Consider the following 24,942-nt stretch of genomic DNA (forward strand, 5'->3'; position numbering starts at 1 on the left):
TGCGTGCCGCATACCGCCAAGAAATATTTGTTCATATCACAAAATACATCACGATAAATAATCTGACATAGCATGCCATCGATCGAACAAACTTGCGAGATGCAAACAATAACGGCTAGTCATGTCTTCAAAACGGTCTTTAAGTTAAAAAAAGGTAAAAGAAAAGCTACCTGGGTAATTTCTGCTAGATTTGTATTCCAAGTACACTAACATTTTGTTTTATTTCCTTAGTAATGATCGCGTGAAGTTGCGTACGTGATCGGGGACACGAGTAAACATAGCTTAGCGGCCTTGCCTCTTGATTAACATAGAAAGATTTAAGTTATACCGTTTGCACAAAATTTATTTGGAAAAAAAGTACGGTCTATACACGTGCGAATACGGTATGTGTGATTCAGGGATGGTGTTGTTAGGAGAAATTGGATAATAGTCATTCTTAGGGTTTAAAGGGTTATACCCACCAATATAACTTTAACAAGGCCTTCAACCAAGACCAATTAATGTGAAGTCCAGCATATTCTAACATACATTAACCAGACCATTGTGCTCTGCTTAAACATGTTTACTTTTAATCTGATTTTAATCTGTAGTAAATAAGGGAATAATACACACCTTCCTATTTCAAAATCCTGGCTCAAATACTCTCTAAAGGTAAATTAACATCTTCCATTTTTTTTTACTGATCTTGACATGTACAGACGGTCTATCTGGGAGACGTTTCCCAATATAACTGTTTTAATAATTGTTTGGTTATGTGGCTCCCTTCATTTGAACCAATCTCAGATAACCAGTATTCCTTTGACCATTATCCTGATATTGCAGCACCATTAAATTAAAGTAATCATATGCCAAACTGAGTCTAACATCTTGTTACTGTGGATGGTCTGATGCCAATTTAGCTGTGAGTTGTCTCTCCAACTCTAACTGTCGTTCTTGTGCTTCAACTTTGTTACGCTCCTCTTTCTCCTTTTGTGATTTAAGTTTCGTCGCTCTCCTCTGAGAATGTAAATAAAAACAAAATTAATCATCCTTTGTTTAAATCTGCAATAAGTTGCATAATTTACCAGTTAAGGTCAGATTTTGTATGTAGAATGACAAATAACAGCTCACACATCTCTCTGCATTTCAAACCCCAAACATGACAGCATGACCAAATCACATCACAGGCAACTTGATGGCCTGTTCATTGCAACTACTGAATGGTTTCTTTCACATGCCCTGCTAAATGTAACCGTATAACACCTGTGGTGCAGAACACCAGGTGATCAATGCTGTGTACTCCTCAACTAAGAGACTAACATTTCTTGACTTTCAAAAAGAGCCCATCATTCCTAAATCAGTTACTTTATAACCCCAAATGTTGGTTCATATTCATGCTGAACAGCTAGGTATTATCCAGAATTTACACTAGCCCCAAACTACAGTTCTATTCAAGACATTTCAAATTCTCAATGGCTTGAATTTCAGTCAAGAAAATTTAATATTAACCAATTTACTCTATGATTTTATTATCAGTTCTCCACACTCCTGGCAGGCTTTTATTGTTATACAATGTCATTTTGGTCTTAACCCAAACAATATACCCTCGTTGATCATTTTTTCCCCTCCTCACTGCAATTCTGTGCTAAAGTGTATTGATTGTTTAATGTTTTTGCTCCATAACAAAAACAATTTTGTTATGATGTGTAATCCAGAAATCTATGTAGTACCAGTCCTTTGATTTCTGTAGTACCATTCACACTAATTATGAGCTTTTAGGAGAGAGAGGAGTAATTGCAGAATTGTAGAAAATTGAATGATAAATTAACATTGATAAAAGCCTCTTCACTACTAAGTCATTTCTTCATTTCATCATTCTGGTACTTTAACCATAGCCTAGCCTCTAAACTGGTTATAACAACTGGTTAACTAGTTGACAGGTTAACAATATTTTGGTACAAGACAAGCAGAACCAAACTAATTATTTTATATACCACACTGAATGACCCCGCTATGTCAGCCAAACTTAATTTCTTAATCAGATGCACTTTAGAACCAAAAAAAAAAACAAATCCTATTGTTAGTCTCAATATTTTGGTTCAAAAAGTATGTTGTGTCAAAATCTATTTTCCCACTTTTGTTTTCAATAAATATCCCCACCTTGATAAGGAAAGCACACACATGAGCAAGGTCATGGTGAAGGTCATCAGATTCCCAAAGGGAACCAAAATAACAGTTAACAAAACAATTTTAACATCGCAAGATTCAACAATTGAAAATAACAGAAAGGAGAAATCTCTTGTTGCAAAGTATAATTTCTGCAATATTCTCAGTTGCTTTGACTTGAATTTCTTTGACACAGTCTATTTGAATCAGATGAACTTTCTACAACTGCTAAACTTTTGTGAGAATCTTAGGAAGGGTATCAGTATTCCAATATTATCTCACCTGCAGTCTAACAACCCTGTCTTCTATAACATCCATATCATGTTGGATTTTGGTGAGCTTGGAATGATATGTTCGAACGTAAGAAAGCTGAAAAGCAAGATACATCAGTTGACATTGTTGATTGTTTGGTCTTAAAAAGAGTGAGAAATTCCTCTTACTTCAATGAACTAAAATTTTGTCACAGATTCTTTTAGAACTCTAATCTTAGTCCTGTCGATAAATAAGAAAGCTGAAAAGCAAGATATATCAGTTGAGATTGTTAGTTGCTTTGGTTTAAAAAGAGTGAGAAATCCCTCTTCCTTCAATGAACAAAAATTTTGTCACAGATTCTTTTAAAGCCCTAATCTGAGTCCTGTGGATAAGTCTCCTTCTCTCACCACCATCTCACTGAATGATATATTGCTGTTGTTAGGAGGGTAACACATTCATTGTTGCCTTAAGTTATTGACCAAGCGGCAAAATATTAATTTTACCATGACCAGAAGGTTTCTTGCTGCATGACATTCTGCAAACTTTGCATTTTCCTGTTGCATAGTTTCAATTAAAATTCCTTGATTTTGCCTGAGGTAAAGATAAAGAATTGCAAAAGTAAATAGCAAAAAGTAAATGATGATGGACTGGTAACAGTGAACAATTTACCACATATAACCTAGATATTGATCTAACTGTCAGTCAGCCAGAAGGTAAAAACATGCAAGGTTCTCCTTCAAACAGACATGAGACTGTATGACTCATTTTTTCTTTTCTTCCTTTCTTTGCACTTGTGAAATATCTGCTCCACAATTGCCCAAAGTAGGAAGATTTTTTTTTTTTATTGAAAAGGTCTCGTCATTTTTCCAGCTGTCAAGCATTAACCCACATCTACATATGCTTGAATTAGAATGCCAGACTCAACAAATACATGAAGGCTCCATACCTTGATCACAAAGGAAGTACATTTATAACCAACCTGAACTTAAGGTAAGCTCACAACACAAAAATAAACTATGAAAATATCCAGAAAAAAAATAGCCAGGGACTCATAGTAAACAATCCAATCTGGAATAGATTTAAAGAAAGCTATCCATTGTTTTGCTCTATTGTGTTCAACATCTTTAGTAATCTTGGGCCATTTGGGAATCAACAGTCCAATAAATTAAATCCTGATGGCTAAAAATCACTCCAGTGACTAACAAACCACTCAACTCTACCCAAATACCTCCCTACCCCAGTCCATCCCCCCCTCCCTCCGGAGTTCCCAACTAGAATTTTATTACCCATGTTTTTCCATGGCTGCTCAAAGGCCCTTGTGCGGTGTGATATGTTCTTTCATGTTAAAATTTTATTAGATCACAAGCTAATATGAATATAAATTTCGTATCGTGGCAAATTTTCAAGTGAAAAAAAACAAGCATCGTCCTAACTTAACCTTACGTAAGTTCCCCAAGCCGCTCTTTCAGATTCTCCAAACCGGGAGCGAAAGCGTCCAGAAAACCATTAGTCAGAGCTTCTGTCAGATTGCTTTCACTCTGTAGATTTCTGTCTCCAGTTTCTGCATCTTCACCCGCACAATTATCACTCATTTCTCTGAAGGCAGTAAGCCGATATTTAGCTAACTAAAGATTACTCTACTTCCCGAACGAGAGTTAAATCGATAACATTCCGACAAATAAGCGATTAGGAATCGAGACAATATCGACGGGTACGAAAATGTCTTAATAAGGAGTGTTTACTATAACCCGCTGACCATCTACAATGGTGCGAAATTTCGAAATCGTGACATCGTGGATCGTGACTTGTCTTGAATATTTTGAGGAGCGATGGAGGACCGGCTTCTGCCCGGCGTTTGTGAAAACATTTGCTCGTTTTTACACTCCTTTTTATGGCACTGATAATATTCTACTTCGTTAGATTTTCAGCGCCATGTCCGATGTGTCACCCTATGGTGAGCGTGTCGAATTGAGGAACCGACAGGGGTCATTTTCGGTCAGAAAAAACAGTTGGAAAGATTTACAGGTCGCCGTGAAACAAACAAAATCTCTGCAACAAAGTCTGGTAAATCGAGTGCCTCATTCATTTACATTCTGCGAGAACAAGCTATATTTTCTGGCCGTTCCTTTTGGAAGCCGTGAGAACACAATCCACTATGTCGATCTGCCTGGACAACACAGTTCTGCCAATGGTGAGAAAGAAAACGATTTTTCTCCTCTTCCGTGGAAACCTTTACTTGACTCATTTAAGATCAGCCGTTCGTTTTCGGGATATTCAAGGGAAGAACAGTTACTGCGGGAGAGGAAACGCCTTGGAGCATTTGGAATCACCGCTTACGATTTCGATGAGACATGTAGAAGGTTCATGTTTTCTGCTTCAAGTAGTTTGTATACTTGCACAGATTGGCGAGTTGACGAAGAGGTAAGCTTAGGTTGGCGTTGAGAGTTTAACGACTATATTTAATGATAAAGCGTTATGGTTGCATTGCGTGGTTTTCCTATACAAGGAGATCCATCGGAGATTTTAGTTTCCTTTTGTACAAGTAGCGTGATTACGAGGGTTTAGTTATATTACATAACTTAGACAAGCTAGGAACTGTTGAGTATTTGCGATCTACAATTTATTTTCAATTTAGTCGTGGTAAATGAACAGGAGTAAGCTTAGACTGTATTTCAAGTGTTGATGTGATCCGTAATTAATGCACGTTAGTGATTTCTTTAATCGTGTAAACTTGATGTTGTAATATTTACGCTGTCGATATACAGTCAGTGTTAAATCACGTTATTGTGTTTGTTTGAGCATTCATGGCCCAGCTAGTGGTATAGAATAAGACCGAATAATGTTCCATCACCCATCTGTCTCTTGTATTCTGTAAAACTTGCTCAGGCTTTTTGCTTTGTGGAAAACAAAGTCATCTTCATAAATTAATTTAATTGAATGCATGCTTGACCAAGATAATTGTAGAGTTGACCCTCTCTATTGGATCCTCTTCCGCAGGAGATCACGTTCTGTAGAAGATCACTTTTCTGATTCTAGTAAAATTACTGTTTGCCAGAATTTCTTTTTTTTTGAAAGAGTGTTTGTGATGGGAGAGGGACACCTCAGAAACAAAAAATAAATTTTACATCTGTGAGTTAAAGTTATGTTTTGAAATTGTACAGCAACCACATTTTGAGATTCAAGAGAGGGTTTCAACCTTTTGAAAATTGTCTTAAAATGTGCGAAAAGTGTAACCACCAGGGTTGTAGCCAGACTTCAGAACAAGATGAGGCAAGTTTTGAGCACCAAAGGCATGAGCTGCCAGGGGGGTATGGGGGCATGCCCCCCTCCCCCAGAATTATTTGAAATCTAGACAGTTTTTGAGTAGTTGGAGTAGATTACATAAACATCTGACTCTCAAAATGTGGTTAGAAGGTATTAAACTTTTAAACCTTAACTCACAAGATCTGATTGTTACACATTTCCTTGTTAATTAGTTTGGAGAATTTGGTGTTAGACCAAGATAACAGCTTCTACCTGATAAGTTTTAAGTACCCTAATTTTTTGATTCAGCATCCGGGGTGCTTATTTACTTATGATATTTCAAGGGAGGGCACTTATTCGAAACAGGGTGCTGATCAAGGAAAGGGTGCTTATTTCTTTTTGGAAATAAAGCAGAATGTGCAAAACAAAGTGCTGAAGACTAAATTATTTGTTTGAAGGAACTTTACACTCATGGGGACATAATAATAGAGAGACAAGGATGGCTGTGTCTGTAATGAGGCTTTCAATAAGCAATTTAGGGAAGATGAACTATGGTTGATCTCAGTTTACATGCACTCAAAAAGTGCTATTACTGAAACAGAATAGGGAAGCTTATTGGAATAGAGAACCTATACACATGAGGGTGCTTACTCAATAGGGGCACCATTAGAATAGGGAAGCTTGTAAACAAAAACAAATTGGGGGGGGGAGAGGGAATGCTTTTTGGAATGAAGGTACTATATCAAATCATTGCCATATATTAGTTGCCAGTGTGCTGGATAGTGTATGTAGTTTATTGGGAGAGGTTACATGATAATTATTTCTGGAAGTAAGAGGGTTAAGTGGTGGTGATAAAGATAGCGTGGTGTCTAGAGCAGAATCTTCATCTATATTTGCTAAATTTTCCATTATTTCCATTAAGTATACAGAAATCATCATAGGATCTAATGCACTTGTGGCACATTTTGAGAGTATTGCTCCTGAAAAATGTCATCAGTTTTTGTTAGTGACTGAATTTATTATATCCTCTCTTCTGTTAGGATGATAATAGACAACCAATAATTCCAGAGGAGTTGCATTCCCAGACCTCAGAGACAAAGATGGATGCTAAATTATGTCCATGTGATCCCAACTTGGTAGCTTTTATTCATCGTAATGATGTCTGGGTCAATAATATTGTCACAGAGGAAGAAAGGAGATTGACATACACAAATCAAGGTTCACCAAGTCCAATGGAGGAGCCTATATCAGCTGGTGTGGCTTCATTTATTGTTCAAGAGGAGTTTGATAGATATACTGGCTACTGGTGGCAGCCAAAATTTAGCACTGATGAAAGTAAGTACCAATCAAGAACATTTATGTTTGTTGCAGGGTCAAATAGTCATATCCAAGCATTGTAAGGGATGTCTATCAGTCGCATCAATCAGTGTCTACGTAGTGGTATAATTCAGCTACTTCGCATCCTCCAAAGTATTGATCAGAAGGGCATGGCATCAGTCTCTCTTTACACGGGCTCTTTAAATTTCTTTTTTTTTTTTTTCCTGAGTATGTTCATGCCATTGGCCAAATATTCTCATGTTTAATTTTGTTATTAGGTGTTAAATTTACCTTTTTCTTTGTGATAATGAGAAGTTTAGTAATGTTGTGGTTTCCTACAGGGTTTTTGTCATGCAAACCAAGTTTAATAGCTTATCTATCTTGGGTATCTACAGAATGTCTGATGAACTGATTATCAGAGTGTATGACATACAAATGATTACCAAACAGACAACAAGAGGGGCTGGCTATTTCAATATCAGATTCACTCACTAGTAATTAAAAATTATCTTCAAGGAGGCTATGAATGAGAATGACTGACAATTGACTCACTGTCAGAGTGACCCATTGAGAAATGATTGCCAAACTGACCAAAATAACTGAATGGCTGTTGAAATAACTGATTGACAAAATAACTGCCCAACAGACCAAAAGAATTCAGTGAATGGTAAATATTCACTGATCAACAAATGACTCTCTAACAGATATTGACATGTAGGATGACAGACAAAGTTATTTTTAGTTTTATTTTTTGTAAACAAACTTCACAGATGGGTAATCAGATAAACTAACTGAATGTTTGATCAACTGACTTTTAATTAATGAAAGGCTAAAAGATTGATTTATAGAGACAAATTGACAGATTAACTAAACTACCAAGAGTCTTTCAAATATTAAAGTTCCAAACCCTTTAACCCTCAAGAGTGACTACTGACCATTTTCTCCTGTCAGTATCACTCCTAAAACAAACATTGAGGTCATGAGAATAAAGAAAATGATCACCAACTAAAGATGCTCTTGATTGTTAGACAAATTCTCTTTGTCAGTACCACAGGAAATGTATAGAGAGTAGTGAGGAGAAAAATTAATGTTTAATGATGCAGTGTTCTCCCTTATTTTAAGCATGATAGGTAAAATAAATTTTCAAACCAGTAAAGCAATCCTTTTGCCTGTTGGATTTTCAAGAATTCCAAGCAATTTTAAATGGTAATAAGAAGTAATACAGGCGGTAAATGTTACCGGTTACTGCCTGAAAAGGAGAACACTGATGATAATAGGGTGTAGAGGGTTATATGTAAGTCTGATTTTAATATTGTTGCTCATCATACATGTCACAGCACAGTTCATCACGATTGCCTCTCAGTCTTATTCTGTACCTCCAGTGCATTATTTCCTATAAAGCTTTCTTAATTTTGTAGTCTAATACTTCACATGTATCTAAGAGAACAGAAATACATGAAAGAGCAAACAGAAAACATGGATCAAATGAACACTAAATGTATAGGAGGTCATTCACATACATTTAGTTTGGATACTCATAATGTACAAGGAAGCTCAAAATTAATACCATTTGTTCTATTTCCATAGACCTAACAAGAACTTACAGAATTTTATTTGAAGAGGTAATGAAAAGCCTGTAATCCTTATATGTGATAACCAGGATTTGCACTTTGTTGTTTTTTTTTTGTGGCATATAGTCTTTTTTATTAAACAAATTTTTTCTTCTTTTCACCAGGTCGATGAGAGCTCTGTAGAAATTCTTCACATTGTATCTGGTCCAGACAGTATGGTGCAAAATAGTCATGTAGATAGCTACAGATATCCTAGGGCAGGTATGAGAATTTTTTCCCTTGAACTATCCAATTTCGCTAAACTTTTCTTTTTACCAGGTTCTTATACAACGTACTTCTAATTAGAAAGCTGCAGCTAGACTCAAATTTACTCCTGCAGCCAGATTGGGATTAGGGCCAGTCTTGTTGTTTTGAGAGGTAAAGCATGTGTGTCCCTGATCTCAAGGCAGAAGGGAGGGGAGGTGGGTTACACTGGAGGGCTTATCTGTAATGGAGAGTACAAGCTGAAGGAGAGCTTTTGATTTTCCAGAGTGACCATTAGTATGAGGTGTGTTTTATAGGCAAAACTTATTCCCAATGGGTGGTGCAATCATCACAGAAAAATTTTTTTTTTCAATCATAAGTTTCTTACGCTTAAAAAAAAATATGGCTTTTTTTAACTAGGCTCTGCCAATGCTAAATCCAAACTTAAAATTGTCCAGTTCAGTATTGATACAAGTGGCAAGGTAAGGTGACAACTTACATAATATGGAATCATAATTTTGACCTTAATTTACTTGCTTAAGCATAACTTGAAACCCAAATTGTGCAACTTGTGCAGAAAATCGAGTTGGTTCTCACTTTCTTCAGAGAAAACTTGAAAATCAATGTGAACATTTTCAGAGCTTCTTTAACCCTTACACTCCTAAAAGTGACTAACATCTAATTTCTCCTCACAGTATCACACCTGAATCAAACATTAAGGTCATGAGAATAATGGAAATGATCACAAACTAGAGAAGCTCTTGATTTATAAAAATAATTTTCCTTGTCAGAACCCTAGGAAATGTATAGAGAACAGTATAGAGAATATACATGCTAATGTTAGGGTGTAAAGGTTATAGGTCTCTGTTTTTCCAATTTTTTTGAGAATACATGTACTAAGTATATTTTTCTAAATTTGTTACAAAACTTGCTTTTCTTAGTTACTGGTAGATTAAGTTAACAGGTAATTTCAAAAATGACAAGATACATCATACTGATTTAAAATTGTTCATAAGTGCATGAGTATAACTTTATAGAATGTATTCTTGAGTTTTAAGAACAAGTAATAATATTTGTATTGATACTTTGCTTTTTGTTCCTTCAGATCTGTGATCATGTGATTGAATATCAGATGAGAGTTCCACTTTCAGAAGCATTTCCTTTTATGGAATACCTTGTGAGGTGTGGTTGGTTACCAGATGGTGAAAGGTTAGGCTTGTATCTTGAGTTGCTTATCCCCATTTTCTTCTTTCTTTTTCTTTAATTTGTTATGGTGAACACTCTTCTGTATAATCAATATGAAAGATTTGAGGATTTGTTTTTATTTGCCTGACTTGCAGTGTGTATGCAGAAATACTTGATAGAAGTCAGCAGCACCTTGCTTTGGTTCAAATCCCTGTAGCATTCTTTGTTCCTGTTAACCATCCAGCAAATCAGTTGTTGACAATAACGGAAGGCAGCCCTATGGTTGAAGTGTTAGCAGAGGAATCAAATGATATATGGATAAATGTAAGTTAATCATTAACTTAACCATGATATTTCTTGTGATAAGAACCCTCTCCCAAATAAGCACCACTGTTCAAATAAGTGCCCTCTCCCAAATAAGCACCCACCCTCTTAAGCTGCAATATTTCCTGGAACCCCTCTCAAATTAAGGGCCCCAACTCATCCCACACTTTCTTAAACAGTAAGGATACAAGTATAGATTGTAACAGTTACTTTTTAAGCTTCAACTACAGCAGAATTGTTACAGGTCAAGTGCTTATCTGAGGGAATACAGTATTCAACTTACATGTTTGTGAGCCCCAGTCTTGGATCCAGCAGAAGGAAGAGACCCAGTACTTGAAAGTGACTTCAATTGTCTCAAAAGAATCTAAGCTATAATACAGTCTCTTAATTCAGCAAGTATTTCAATCTATTTTCTTCCAGGTTGCTGAGCTCACTCACTTTTTACGCATGAATGATTCAAGATTGCAGTTCATCTGGTCTAGTGAAATATCAGGGTTCCGTCACCTTTATTTAGCAACTGCAAACAGTAATCACACACTTACACGAGCAAGGGCTGGTAGTTTTATTTCAGAGTGTTGTATCCATTATCCTCTTGTGACCCAGCGGCAATTAACAGATGGGGATTGGGAAGTTGATGGTAAAGAGGTAAGTAAATTAAAGTAAAAATATATATAGATACAATAAATACAATATAAATTTAAATATAAAAATGTTAATGCAAGTTTACCAATTTTCAGATTTGGGTGGATGAAAATCGCAAACTTATTTACTTTATGGGCACCAAAGACACACCCCTGGAACAGCATCTGTGAGTATCATACTTTATTACTAATATCTCTCGGTTAATATGTGCATTAAGGTTGGTCAATTTAGCAGGCTGTGTTTGAATGTGCAACCCACTTAACTCAAAAAATTGTTTGAATTTAAATTTTTCCCAAACTCTGAAGTAAAACTTGTTACTCTCTCCTCACCTGTGCACCATTTTTTTTTTTTTTTGCTGTGCTTTCACTGCTTAGCTGGCAATCAAATTAATTTCAACTTTCTGCACTGTTCTCAGCCAATGAGCATGCTAAATTTTTGCATGTGTAATCCAATTTCACTTGATTTTATGCTTTAAATAGAGAAAAATAATTTTTTTCAGATATGTGGTTTCATATGCAGAGTCTTTCTTCATGGAGCCACAGCGCCTAACCCAAAAAGGGTTTTCCCATGCAGTCTCTCTAAACGAGGTAAAGAAAACCAATTATGTGACTTGCTTTTTATAGCTGTTTGCATTGTAGACAATTTTGACTACCATATGAAAACCAAAATTTCCATTTTTCTAGATCTTCCTCTTCAGTTCATTAAACATCATCATCACATCTACAAATTTAGAATAATAATTTATTAATTTAGTAAATGTTTAATTTCCTTTCAGAGTTTTACTAAATTTGTCACAGTTTATTCCTCTATACAACAAACACAAGCTGTGATGGTTTATCAAATGCATCATGATGAAGTAGAGATGAACAATGTCCCCCTCATCACAGTTGAACCAATTGCTGAATTGCTGAGGGCAAATGGTATGAATTGCTTGCTTAGTTAGAACCATTGATCTCGTGGGTGTAACTCCTTGCAGCCTAATGACATTGTCATGTGAAATCTGTTTGTGGCACTAAGGTTAATAATATGAATAAGTGGCAGTTACAAAGCAAACTCATGCGAGATAATTATCAGCACAAGGGGATAACTTTGTATCCAAAGGCAGTCATGTAATGTTCTGTTCATTGTATTCCAAATATTAGTCAGTTTTTAAACACATTTTAAGGTTTTCAATTGCCTAGATCACCTAGTATATAAATATACATGAAATTTTAGCTCCTGGAAACACTACCTCAGCCTTTTTACACACATTGCACAGTATACACATAAATTTTGATGATCATTAGTGATGTTTTAGAACCAGGAGATTAAGACAGATATGTTGTTGAAATGTAGATCATGAAAATTGATAATAGCTAAAAATGGATTAAGTTCATTATCCATTATATTTGATAGAGTTGATAACAGGGCACAGTATGTCAGTTTGCCAAGAGATTTTTTTTTCTCTAGTTATCCCAGATTACCAGCCACCAGAACTTTTCTCTTATGAAAGCAAGCATGGTAAGTTGAAAAGATAAACCTCATGAAGTACATGTGCCACGTAATAGATGTTTCATGGGGAATATGATATGTTGCCAGTTTTGCTGGGTTTCAGGTTTTTGTGTGTGCGTTGTTGCATACTATAATTATTGGCATTGTTCTGTTTTTTATTTTTTTTCCTCTTTTTATGTATGTTTGTATGTATGTAGTATGTCTGTACTTTTTATCATGGGAAAGCCTAAAATTATTTCTATCTTTAGAAACTAGAAATTTGTATTCTTTATAGAACATATTGTAAATTGCAGGCTACTGGATGGGTTGCTACAATTTTTGTAGTTTGTTTTACTTCAATGTACTCAGTCTGTGTATTTTGGGCTTATTCTTTGGGCTATGAAGCAAAGCTTGTGCATAAAAATTAATGGTAATGCCTGAAGCCTTAAATTAGCCTCACATCTGGCTGTATACTATTGTAGGCACACCAAATAACTCAATAAAAACAAAACCAAATAAAAGTCGTGGAAGTGTATCAATAGTGTCAGACTCTCATATCTACAGTTGAGTAATAGTTGTTTACATGTTCTCCCAGTCAGATTATCTCATTGTGACAAGCTTTGATTGTACATGAAATTTGTCTGAGTTTTTTCAAGTTTCTGTGGGTACAAAGGGTTGTTAAATAAGAAATTGCTAAAATAGGTCATTCTTATCAGGACATCAGGTGTATGGAATGATGTTCAAACCTCCCTCAATCCAACCTGGAGTCAAATATCCAACCGTTCTTTATTTGTATGGAGGACCTCATGTTCAGGTAAAGAAACCAAAATTTATCTCAGCATTAAGTACAACTTGAAAGCCAAATAGTTATCTGTAGATTCTATTTTTTAATTTCTTACAGTAAATGAAGAGAACAAGCAGTGTTCCATATATGGATATATTTGTTAACAGTTTTAAGCTACATCTATTTTTGTTGTCTCCTTATAGTATTTCTTGTTGTTAATAGTCCATTTTACAGTTGTGTGCTTGGTTGCCAAGCCTTTGAACAGGAATAAGGCTAAGGGTGACCTTGTTATGATACAAACCTTGCTGCTTTTCAAATGCAAATTACTTTGTTATCATGCTAACTAGATACTGGTCTCTATCACAACAAGGTCACCTTCAGCCTCACTCCAAATCAAAGGCTGGGCAACTAAGTACATAACAGACTGTAAAATGGCCCATTGTCTGTCTCAATGAGACATTAAATTTCAATTTTATCAAACAAGTAACATACTGGGACAGGAAACCTGTGCTACTTTATCAATGCTATGCCTGTTTATCAATAAAGGGCAAAATTACTGAGCGCTGATTGGTTGAGAGAGAGGGCATTTTTTCTTAATCGAGGGCATTTTTAGTAATCAAGAGAGGGCATGATTACCTGTTAATGATTGGCTAATCCATTGCATAATTTTGCCCTTTATTGATAGACAAGTAATCCCATGAGACTTCGTACTATTAAGGATTAATTGCACTTGAGTTTTCAAAATTTTCCAAATTGCCCTTGTCGCTTCGCGACTTGGGAAATTTTGGAAAATTTTGAAAACTCTCATGCAATTAATCCTTAATAGTACTTGGCCTCATGTGATTACCTATACTTATTATTTGGCAGCTGGTGACCAATGCTCACAAGGGTTATCGCTTTCTCCGACTGCACACCATAGCAAAACTGGGCTATGTTGTGGTAGTTATGGACTGCAGAGGTTCTGCACACAGAGGTCTTCAGTTTGAAGGACATATCAAGAGTCGCCTGGTACGTGTCAATTTACAGATTTATAGGATGTAGATTAAGTAAAGTTATGATTTTTTATTTATTCTTACCAGAATAAATTAATTGATCTGAGTTGATCTATCTTTTAACAACTCAGTAATAGAATGGAATAAATTACTAACAGTCATTTGATAATTACTCACCTGGCAGTCAATAAGCAATACTCACCCCTTCCCCCTCCCCCCCCCCCCCACCACCTTTCCACCAAAAAAAAAAAAGAAATTGTGTCAGTCCATGGTGTCTTGTCGGACAAGGAGGTCTTAATATTTCAATGTCTTTTTTTTTTTTTTTTTTTTTTTTTTGGTGGTGGAAGGGGATGGGGGTGACTATACTATTATTGCTTATTGACTGAGTGATTGTCAAATAACTGTAACATTTAATTTAGAAATTTTGTCCATTTTGTCACTGAGTTCTTAGCAAATAAATCAACTACTCATACATGCATACAAGGGTACTCTTTAGGGAAATGTTCATTCAATATTGTATCTCTTTGTATCAAGTGGTAATGGCACATCTTTTGATCCATTGGCAATAAGAACTCATTAATCACTCAGACAATCATATATACTAAAATGTATCTACTGTTTAACTCAGCCACATTAAGAGAAAACTCCACCTTATTCACAGTTTAATCCCTTGAGTTCATAATTCAGTGAAACTTGCTGTTGAGAGATGTTCTCTTTTAATTACTGGATTCTACAACATTTTGAATAGTTTTTGATTTAAGGAGGCTGCAGTTATATAAATTGTCTTTCTTTCAGGGTCAAGTAGAGATTGAAGATCAGGTTGAAGGGTTAGAGTATGTTGCTAAAGCAACTGAAATCGTCGACTTGTCCAGAATAGCCATCCACGGCTGGTCCTATGGTAACTATGGCAATGCATCTAAGCTGTAATTAGTACCCCCTAATAGTAATGGTTTAATTCCTGTCAAGGAGACAAGTTTATCTCCCAGCTTGCTCTAACTTACTATTAACAAACTCTTAGTTAGTAATGTGATGCAGATAGGCCAAACTGTGGAACATTGAGATGTTTTATTTTGGCTCAAATCACCCATCTCCTCTCTAAGTTACATAATACAGATTTGATTTGGAAATGATTTTTTAATGAATCCCTTTAAAAGGGTCACAGATCGAAGTAGAACCATTAAGAAAAATGGGATTCATAGTAATTTTTATTTTTTTCCTGTATTGTTTCAGTTCTGAACCAAATATTTTTGTTGTTATCCAATTTTTCCTTTAATTTTTATGATGTTACATGAATTGGAATTGTTTCATTTGTTTTCAACCATCCAGGAGGTTACTTGTCCTTGCTGGGCTTGTTACAGCGTCCAGATGTGTTTAAGGTAAGAGAAGTCAGAGTCCTTTATGTCATTCATTGTCTGCCTCTGAAATAAAATTGTGATGACATGTATATTCAAAGTTACATTTGCTTGACATTTTGTGCCACAGGTTGCCATTGTTGGTGCCCCGGTGACCACATGGACAGCTTATGACACTGGTTACACAGAGAGATACATGAATACACCTGCAGAAAATCCCCTTGGATACAAAATGAGCTCTGTGCTAAATTATGCAAATCGATTCCCAGATGAGTAAGTGGTGATCTGTTTCTATTACTGTATTTTCCTTTTTCTCAGTTGTTTTCGATTGATAAAAATTTAATTTTAATTGTGTTTAACAACACTGGATGATTTTGTGAGTGATGGTAATTTCATAGTTGTCACCAAGGTTATGAACAGAATTTCCTTTATTCTTAAAAAGCATGATTTTCCTTTCATATGGGATATAGCACAGTGAACTTTTATCAAGTGAGCAACCATCCAATAAATGTTACAGCATTTCAGCTCTGCATTTACACTTCTGTTATGCAACTTTTTAAAACCAACTGCTTAAATATGAGGCTGATTGTAAATTATGTTTTATAAATAATTATGTTTTTGTGGGTGGAATATGACATGTTTATGGCAAAGACTGTCTTATTACATGTACATGAAAGAGTTTATGATAATCATAATATTACAGTAACTGTAATTAAAATTCATTATTTGGTTAAATTAAAACAAAGTTACCTGTACTTATAGTCATATTTCAATCAACAGAGAGAACAGACTGCTTCTTGTACATGGCTTAATTGATGAAAATGTTCACTTTTACCATTCAAGCTTGCTTATAACTGAACTGATAAAAGCCTGTAAGCCGTATCAGCTTCTGGTAAGAATGCATCCCTAATTTTGATAATATTTGAGATAGAACGTGTTCATGCTGGTCTAAAGTGCAGAGAGCCACAGAATTCAACCATTTCTCTATCCCAACTAGTCTCCTTCATAGCTGGTGTTTGGTCTTGTTCCACGCACTCTAGAGTGCATTGTGTGACATGACCAAATTGTGTTTGGGAAGGAGACTATCTTCAGACCTGCTTGGAAAGTAATTGAATTTGTCTAAGTGAAAAGTCAAAATCATGGAAAATAATTCGATGCAATTTTTATGTGGACAACTAATCAAGAAATACCTTGATTGAATGGGTGGTTACACTTTATTTTTAGACCATTATTGTTCTTTGAAAGCATCACCAACATTAGTTTTGGGAAAGAATATTGCAAGTCATAATTTTAATGTGGGTCTAAAGACAGAGAGTACCAGACCATTATAAGGTACCTCTCTCGCTTGTTTGCAACCTTTTATATAAAGCCATGTTGATCAGTCTAAACACACTGATTGCCTCTTTCTATTCATGTATGAGTTTGAGTGGAGAGGAAACTGATTTTTCAGACCTTGTAGATTGAGCATTTGTTAAATGCCTTGTCGTTAATGTTCTTGACCAATATGGGCAGGTATTCTAAAACATCCTCGAACAAGAACAGTTAACTACTAACTAAGATGTGAAGTGCAAAGTGATGTTAACCATGAATTATGTTAACTCATTGCAGATCTATCCAAATGAGAGGCATGGCATTCGTCAGTCAGTTTCATCAGAACATTATGAGACTATGCTGCTCTCCTTTTTACAGAAGAATCTGTAGACAGTGGGTTGTGTAATTATATACTTTGACCCACTCTTAAGCTGTGTGCTGGTCATTTGTCAGCTGGGAAATATCCAAAACTGAAATATCAAGAAAAAACAAAAGAAAAAAGGAAAAAAGAAACAAAAAATAAGAAAAAAAACTACTAGGCCAGTAAAGCTACTTGAACTCTCTGACTTGCAGGAGTGCCCTGAACATAAATTCTCCTCTCAATTTCTAAACATTTCAAGCAGACAGGTAATGAGAATAATGAAACTATCATAAGAGGATTTGTGATCATAAATTACCAGGTTCTCAGGATCAGCCAATAAAGAAGTTTGTGATTGGTTGTCAGGTAGGAGAATTAAAGGAACAGGTAGTTTTAATTTCTAGTTAGAGGAAGTGTTAGCAACATTGACTCTATTAGGTATTACTTTCAAAGTTTAGTCAGGATAGTAACATGCCCATATTAGCTGTTGTGTGGTCTGTTTAATACATGCTTTGCATTGGCTGGAACACAACAGCCATCAAATTGAGAATTACTATTAATGAAGAATATATTTGAAGCCTTGTTGCTTTCATGTTTGGGTTAAATATAAGTGTGGATTCTGACACAGTTTATCAGCTTTCAAATTGTTCTGTTACACTTTGGCTTGGTAGGAATCAATTTACAGTAACATGAATTTCTGGAGACAATGAACACTAGCAAGGGAGCATAGCTTAGAAGTCTTATCAGGTTCTGCTGTTTAAATAGGCATCACATTTCCTATTTCAAATTCTAGTTGTTTCAAGCTAAAAGCATAAATTAATGTATTAAAACTATTCTAGGCATGTTACACAGTGCTGATTGGAAAGTCATCTCTTGTAGATTTACAAAATAAGCTAACACCCTAATTTATCAGCATATTTTAGTCTAGCTAAGAACTTCAGTCATTTTAATTTAAAATTAATATAATTTAAACAGCATTACCAACCCCACCTACATGTATTGGTGTATCAGGATGAGCCAGAATCTGATAAATTATGTTTAAAACCGTCCTCCTGATTATTATGATTATAACTATGGGGAATGTTACTGGCAATTATATCTGTTGAAATTTATTTAAAATTAACAATATAGAGAAATGCCCTTGAGATCTTTAACCAACATATGTCCCTCCTAAGGAGGTAAGTTAGAAATTATTTATTAACAAACACAACCCTTTATCTTATACAACAAACAAAAGAAGTAGCTGAAGCTACCTGCAGTTATGATTTACATTTTCTGAGCATTTGAGCCAAATTTTGAATCAGAGTAGTGGAGATGAGAGGACAAAAGATGATTGAGGGCAGGGATCAATGAAGAAAGTAGATTTTCATTCTCCTGGTTCATTTGTCTTTCAAGGTATGACCCTACTGGTTTGTTCTTTGTGTTCTGATATTCTTGTCTTGCAAGTCCAAACAGTAGCTAATTGAGATATGACAGGAAAGATGAGCGCATTTAGTGCTCACCCACAAAAAAATAAATAAATAAAAAATACACACACCTGCCATGGAGATGGTATGTAACCACTATCTTTATCTGTTTTAGAATTTCCTAATTTCATGGTTTCTAGACACATTAGAAATCTACAAAATACAGATGAGCACTCTTCCAAATTTCACATCTTTGAAAGATGTACATGACAGTGATGTTTCTGACCAACTGCTCCATTAACAGTACAAACATTAGGAAAAAGAAACATTTAATGACTACTAAAACATGTTTTTTTACCAATTTTAAATGGTCCTTCAATCACAACTGTCTGAAAAAAATGTTTGGTACACCACAAGGGTTTCTCAGTATGTACCTTAAATATGCATGTGCTCAGTAGGTAATGGGAGCCCAGATAGAACAGTTGATTGTTAGGTGCCATCTCTTGGACAAGGTTAGGTATATAAAGGAATCATTTTCAAATGGCAGTTACTGGCAAAAAAAAACATTGCCACTTTAATATTCTGAATTGATATTAATTCACTGGTTATGAGTTCATTCATATTTCATCTAATTACCCTTAGTGTAGCAAACGTCTAAACATCAATTGTAAGCAGAAGATATCTGATTTCCTGATCATACTTATGACCTCTGCACCTGATTGCTACTTTAACCCATTAACTCCCACTAAGTGATTAACATACAACTTCTCCCCTTAATATTGAGACATTTCCTACAAATAGGTGATGACGATACTCAAACTTATCGGGTAAAACTTGTTATTTTGATCTAACACCAAGTTTAATTTTGCAGCTAATTAACTAGGAAATGTGTAGCAGCTAGGGAGAAGAATTGACAATTAGATCTTAGGATTTCAAGAGTTAAATATGGATGTAGAAGGTGCTTTTAGGAATGAAAGAACTATGGATTTAGTTTTTCATCTTATGTTATGGCTTAGTACATGCTTTTGTAACTTGTACATTTAAACACTATAAACTATTAAATAAAATTTTATTTTGCCATGGATATTTTCAGTGTTATTGCTAAGTGATCTCAACTTCCCAAAGATTGTATAACTTGTTAGTTTGTCAAGTGTGAGTCGCACAAGCAAAAAGTTTTCAGTTTTTGTTTACTACTGGTACTTAATTTCTTGGCTTACTAACAACATTCCCTATTTGTCTCAAACAACTTACTTTCACTCAATTCTTCCCTTTTTTGTCTTACTTTCAAGTTATTCAACATATGGTATGTAAATAAAAAACAACTGACTGTTGTATCAGGCATTGCATTACTCTCATGCAAATCGGACATGCTAGGGAATTTTAGTTAAGTTGTGTCATGTGCTAGCGGTTTATGCATATTCTTGTTTCACCATGAAAACTTGCTAAAATAATTCAAAGTTAGACTGCTGGAGAGGGCCTTGTTTTAAAAGAATTTTAACCTCTACTAAGGGACAAGACAAATGGACAAAAACACTGACCAATCAGTAGTTTGTAATATTTCCTTTCATATTGTATCTTTTTATTCCTTGTCAGCAGTGTCATGCAAAATTAATTAAACAAGTTACCTTCTACACTTTACTGAGAATCAAAAACATTTCATTTTTAAAAAAATCTACTTTCCATTTTCAGTCAAGTGTCAAAAATAATCCAGGATCATTTATATGAATTAATCTATTGCAGATTGGTCTACAAAACTCCATGGTCTTAACCAAAAGATGCACATTGTCAACTAAATACAATAATTAAAACATGCTACTCTCACTTTCCACGTTTTTAAGCTGTGTGCTCGTTTCAACTTCAAGTTGGTTGGTTTCTAGTGATATAAAATGCTTAGCTCTGAATTACTGTCATGATATTTATGGGATTGGTTTAACCTGAGTGACTAGCATCTATCCTCTCCTTACATTATCATTCCTAAATCACACATTAAAGTCACAAGAGTAACGTAAATGATCACCAAGCAAAGAAGCTCTTGATTGTTATACAAATTCTCCTCGTCAGCACCTTATGAAATGTAAAGAGAACAGTAAGGAGAATATGTACTCTACTGTTAGGGTGTAAAAGGTTCAACACAATCAATCAAAAGGCCCACTGATCTTTATTGAATACTTGAATACCATCAAATTACCATTCATAAATCCTTGTATAGGCTATACAATAATTGATGTTTATGTAAGTCTGATACATGACACAAAGGAAAATCAGTGAAAAAATATATCGATTCATTGATTTTTTTTGACTTGTGAAATGGACCTTGTCAAATAGGAGGGACTGTTCGTAGCCTAATCTTTGTAAACTGTTATATTCATTCTATGCTTGCTCACATATTTCTCTCATTGAACTTATGATAAAGATCAAAATGTATTACCAGTCTTGCAGGTTTTAAGACTAGTACACAGTTTTAAAGGAAGTCCCCATGACAAATCGGGAACAACTTGTGGAACAGAATGTGGTATTGCATAAATCTACATCCCCCTGAGGGAAATCTTTCTTTAGAACAAGATACCTAAAATTGTTTGAATTAGCCTAATGATCACAGCTGCAGTAACTTTCTCCAAAAGACTCTTCTGGATAGAGGAGTCAGTACACCCATTGTTCCTCCATCAACACTTGGACAGCAAACCAGAATCAGGGGCTGCTGTCTTCACTAAAGCTTGAACCTCTCTAAAGTTGGGATGTTTGGCATCCCCCAACAGCATGAAGAGAGTACATTCACTAGTAGTTACAATAGCACCCATTTCGCGGAGTCGCTAGAAGAAAGCAACAGTGAAACTATATCAACAAAATATTTTAGCCAAAGCCTGATTTGAAGTATTTCCCAAAGTGAACTTGAGTAGTCACTGAATTGGCTAATTATTCCAGTGAGACAAGCACAGACTTGTACCAAGAAAACAAAACAATATGTAACCTTTGTACACCTACACATGTGACATGCACAAAAGAAATAAGAATCATCAGAGTTTTCAATTAGTTAGGGAGTAGATGGTTAGCTGTATGGAGTAGATGGCTGACAAATCAAAAGCTCCTTCCCTTACAAAATATTCAGTTTTGAAATTCAAAGGTACTGAAATACTATTTTATGTATTCTTTTGGAAGTATCATGATGCAAAGCAAAATGCAGGTTGGTACTAGGTAGAGATTGCAAGAGTGCCCAACTAGTAAGAAAATGTAAAAGCATACATGACTTGTATGTTTTAGTGAAACGTGAAAGTGAATTTCAAGCAAGTTGTCTGCCTTAGTCTGAAATTTGTTATTATAGTTGTCACTTGTTTTAATATTTATTGAAAGTTTACTGTTCACAACATACACACATTATTTTATGAAAGAGCATGGTTCAGAAATCAAGGTTGCTGGTTTTTTAATCCAGTGGGCAGCCCTTAACCCTTTAACTCCCATGAGTGACCAAGACAGAATTTCTCCTTACAATATCAATACAATATAAAGCAGACAAGTGATGAGAATAAAGAAAAGTATCAATTAGAAGATTATTAGTTGATCCAATACCAAATTCTCCAAACTAACATCACAAGAACTGTATGGCAGACAGTAAGGAGAATTACTGATGAGATCTTGGGAGTTAAAGGTTAATGAGAAGCCTGAATCAGTATGCAATACTACTTAATGAACTGAGACTAAATTACTATCTGTCAAGACTTAAATATACAGGGTTTCATTTCCTGCACACAACCCCCCCCCCCCTTCCCAATAAATCTAATACTTCCATATCTTGTATTACCTCAAGGGCAAACATTCTTTCAACCATAGTGCGTGATGAGACACCATCAGCCAGAACATGAACAGTATAATTCTTTTCAAGCAAATCCATAGTTGTCTGTAGTACGCAGACTTGAGTCTGAAAATAAATATTCACTCTAGTCCTGTGGCTTCAACTCTCATATCAGAATTACTTTGAAAAGAATTGATTACTTTTAAATTGATTCATGATTTTCAGATCCAGCCAAATATTTACACAGAAAAGTAAACTAGTTAGATTAAAAAATTACTTTATTTGCAATCAACCATCAAATCCCAGGATCACTAGCCCAGTGTGATAATTAGTTAAAACATTCAAAAGAATTACACCTTCCCTCTTCCTCTGAATATGCAGTGTTGTGCTCACAACAGTTTCACCTTCTTTAAAAAAGAAGGGATATTCTAAACAACAAATTTGGATACTCTACTATGCACATGTATCCTCTTGATAACTTTCAATTGAGAAAATCAGCAACACTGTTTAACTCCAATCATAAAGAACACCCACAAAGTCCTGCATTACAATACAATGTCATGTAAAGTAAAGGGAGGAGTTGAGTATTTATCATAATCAATAGTACTTACCTCAATACCCATTAATACCACATTCTCAATATTTAGCTGTCTCAGCTGTTCTTCAACTTCAGGTATCACCATGGAAAACTTTGTCTTAGGAAATATGCGCTCTTTGAAAAAACTTGTATCAATTTCCTCTACTGTGTTGCCAAGTCCTTTAGGATACTGGAGAACAAATTCAAACATAACTTTTGTCACCACACTGATATCCTGTTGCCACATGATTTTATTTTAATTCATAAATTTGACTTCATGTACCTGTAATTCATCGCAGGACAGCACATTGACAAATCAATTTCTCAATAAAAAAAAAAACACTGAAATGCAAATAAAAAAATTATATTTTGATACCTGTTCTGTAGCAATGATGGGTATTTCCATAATTTTGGCTGCTGCTGCCTGAAAATAACAAAAACAGTAAAACATTTCTACTATGGCCATATTTCACAAGAATTTTAAAACTACCCACAAAATGCTCCTAATGAACTAAATGACTGTCCTTTAGCAGTTTACCAGGGTGTTGTGGCTAACAATAATTTTACAGCTGACCCACACAAACACAGACTAAAGGAACACATCTTTCCAGAAACATTGAACTCTCTAAATCAAAGACAACTACAGTTCATGAGCATACCCTCAACACTGCATTCCACCTACCTTGGAGGGAAGTAAATTTCAGTGATTGCAATGCCTATCACACACAAAGGGTTTAAAGGGTGATTCATGTGACATTTTGTAAGGCAAAAAAAATCAGGGACAATGGAGTAAAAATTCTGGAAGCAAAATTGCCCATAATCAAGAAATGCAGTAACTGGAGAGTTGGATAGTAGCTGACCACTGAGGAAATATAATAAAATGTGCCAACCACAGCTCATAAAAACCAACCAATCATTGTGGAATAAGATGTATAATTAAAGAGGGGTATAATACATTAAACTAATTACCTGACAGAGAGGAGCAGAATACAGTTGAAACATCACAATCCACATCGCAAGTGACAAAGTAATGAAACAACTGATAGCACTATATGATCTTATAGAATAGTGAGTAAGAACAATGTCAACCCAGGCATTTTCACTTAGTGGGGTAGGTTGGGGACAGTCTGAAGTACTCAACTCAATAATTATGAAAGTTTGAGCCTAGATATCTAATGGTTGTTTACGATATGCAATGTGCATTAACCAGTAAAGGTAAGGCTTTCTTGTGTCTACTTTCGAGGGGGGTGTGAGGGTCCTATCTCTGGACCTCTTCTTGTGAAAAGCTTATGGCAAGCTTATAAAATTAATTTCAAGCTCTTGAGTTTCAATAAAATTGGGCCACGGCGAACAGTAATGCATATACAAAAAAAGGTAGTTATCAAGTTTCCTTAAAGTGTATTTGTATGCTGATGGTAAATTATTGTGAAACTTTAGCTTAATTACTTCTCCACCATTACTTCTCCACGGGACTTACCATTCTTGAGCAACTTTGATGATCTCAGGAAAGTACCTGATAGACGGTCGGAATTTTCCTGGATATCACACAGGAGAAACGCCGTATTATTCACTGCAAGCCTTCCCAGCTTCGCCGCCATCTTGATCGACTTGACCTGACTAGTGCCAGTCTACTTCTAATTGACCACGGCCAGAGGCTTCGAATTACTTTTCGTAACGCAAAATCAGACACCAAACCATGTTCATAAGATGTATTTGCACCTACCTTTTCAAAATATTCTTATAAATAGTTCAGTTCTAGATTGTGTAGTTTTAATAACAACCATTTTATACAAAAAAATGATGAGTGCTCAAAACACCCGGCGTTTTTTCTGAGGCGGGCTAAAGTATTTACAGTCATGAGTCAATCAAAAGTTAACTTATGACCTTCTCGCCTCAAGATACCTATGAGTCTCCTCGCCGTAACACTGTTACTCAGTTCAAAATAACATTTAAGAAGGAATATTTAAATTTAAGTAAGATCGA

General features: G+C 35.3%; 3 protein-coding genes across 3 annotated transcripts; 1 reads left to right on the forward strand and 2 right to left on the reverse strand.

Moving 5' to 3' along the window:
• Positions 1 to 547: 547 nt before the first annotated feature.
• Positions 548 to 4,045, reverse strand: LOC131771619 (biogenesis of lysosome-related organelles complex 1 subunit 6). Its single transcript, XM_059087457.2, has 4 exons — positions 3,841 to 4,045; positions 2,901 to 2,988; positions 2,428 to 2,514; positions 548 to 996 (listed from the first exon to the last, which is right to left on the reverse strand). Exons 1-4 carry the CDS (start codon positions 3,987 to 3,989, stop codon positions 871 to 873), a joined length of 450 nt encoding a protein of 149 aa, XP_058943440.1. The 5' UTR covers positions 3,990 to 4,045; the 3' UTR covers positions 548 to 870.
• A 139-nt stretch (positions 4,046 to 4,184) lies between these two features.
• Positions 4,185 to 19,642, forward strand: LOC131771567 (dipeptidyl peptidase 9). The gene is made up of 19 exons (XM_059087379.2): positions 4,185 to 4,818; positions 6,681 to 6,975; positions 8,545 to 8,579; positions 8,693 to 8,789; positions 9,192 to 9,253; positions 9,877 to 9,980; positions 10,112 to 10,280; positions 10,701 to 10,925; positions 11,018 to 11,088; positions 11,422 to 11,509; positions 11,698 to 11,842; positions 12,372 to 12,422; positions 13,109 to 13,206; positions 14,044 to 14,184; positions 14,964 to 15,066; positions 15,495 to 15,544; positions 15,651 to 15,793; positions 16,301 to 16,412; positions 17,129 to 19,642. The coding sequence occupies exons 1-19, from the start codon at positions 4,330 to 4,332 to the stop codon at positions 17,219 to 17,221; spliced, it is 2,571 nt and encodes an 856-aa protein (XP_058943362.2). The 5' UTR covers positions 4,185 to 4,329; the 3' UTR covers positions 17,222 to 19,642.
• Positions 19,643 to 20,734: 1,092 nt separating this feature from the next.
• On the reverse strand, positions 20,735 to 23,549 carry LOC136279902 (isochorismatase domain-containing protein 2-like). Its single transcript, XM_066164351.1, has 4 exons — positions 23,336 to 23,549; positions 22,994 to 23,149; positions 22,392 to 22,508; positions 20,735 to 21,405 (listed from the first exon to the last, which is right to left on the reverse strand). The coding sequence occupies exons 1-4, from the start codon at positions 23,423 to 23,425 to the stop codon at positions 21,259 to 21,261; spliced, it is 510 nt and encodes a 169-aa protein (XP_066020448.1). The 5' UTR covers positions 23,426 to 23,549; the 3' UTR covers positions 20,735 to 21,258.
• Positions 23,550 to 24,942: the final 1,393 nt, after the last annotated feature.

The sequence above is a fragment of the Pocillopora verrucosa genome, chromosome 1, assembly GCF_036669915.1.
Source record: "Pocillopora verrucosa isolate sample1 chromosome 1, ASM3666991v2, whole genome shotgun sequence".
NCBI classification, from domain to species: domain Eukaryota; kingdom Metazoa; phylum Cnidaria; class Anthozoa; order Scleractinia; family Pocilloporidae; genus Pocillopora; species Pocillopora verrucosa.

Bases quoted from the DNA above. Each gene is read 5' to 3' on its own strand.
- LOC136279902 (XM_066164351.1), bottom strand. From the start codon at position 23,425: ATGGCCATAGTAGAAATGTTTTACTGTTTTTGTTATTTTCAGGCAGCA. The intron at 23,150-23,335 runs GTATCAAAATAT...TTTGTTCTCCAG, and splicing joins CCATCATTGCTACAGAACAG to TATCCTAAAGGACTTGGCAA. The intron at 21,406-22,391 runs GTAATACAAGAT...GCTTTCTTCTAG, and splicing joins AAAGAATGTTTGCCCTTGAG to CGACTCCGCGAAATGGGTGC.
- LOC131771567 (XM_059087379.2), top strand. From the start codon at position 4,330: ATGTCCGATGTGTCACCCTATGGTGAGCGTGTCGAATTGAGGAACCGA. The intron at 4,819-6,680 runs GTAAGCTTAGGT...CTCTTCTGTTAG, and splicing joins ATTGGCGAGTTGACGAAGAG to GATGATAATAGACAACCAAT. The intron at 6,976-8,544 runs GTAAGTACCAAT...CTATTTCCATAG, and splicing joins AAAATTTAGCACTGATGAAA to ACCTAACAAGAACTTACAGA.
- LOC131771619 (XM_059087457.2), bottom strand. From the start codon at position 3,989: ATGAGTGATAATTGTGCGGGTGAAGATGCAGAAACTGGAGACAGAAAT. The intron at 2,515-2,900 runs GTAAAATTAATA...CTTGCTTTTCAG, and splicing joins CAAGAAACCTTCTGGTCATG to CTTTCTTACGTTCGAACATA. The intron at 997-2,427 runs GTGAGATAATAT...TTACATTCTCAG, and splicing joins ACAGGGTTGTTAGACTGCAG to AGGAGAGCGACGAAACTTAA.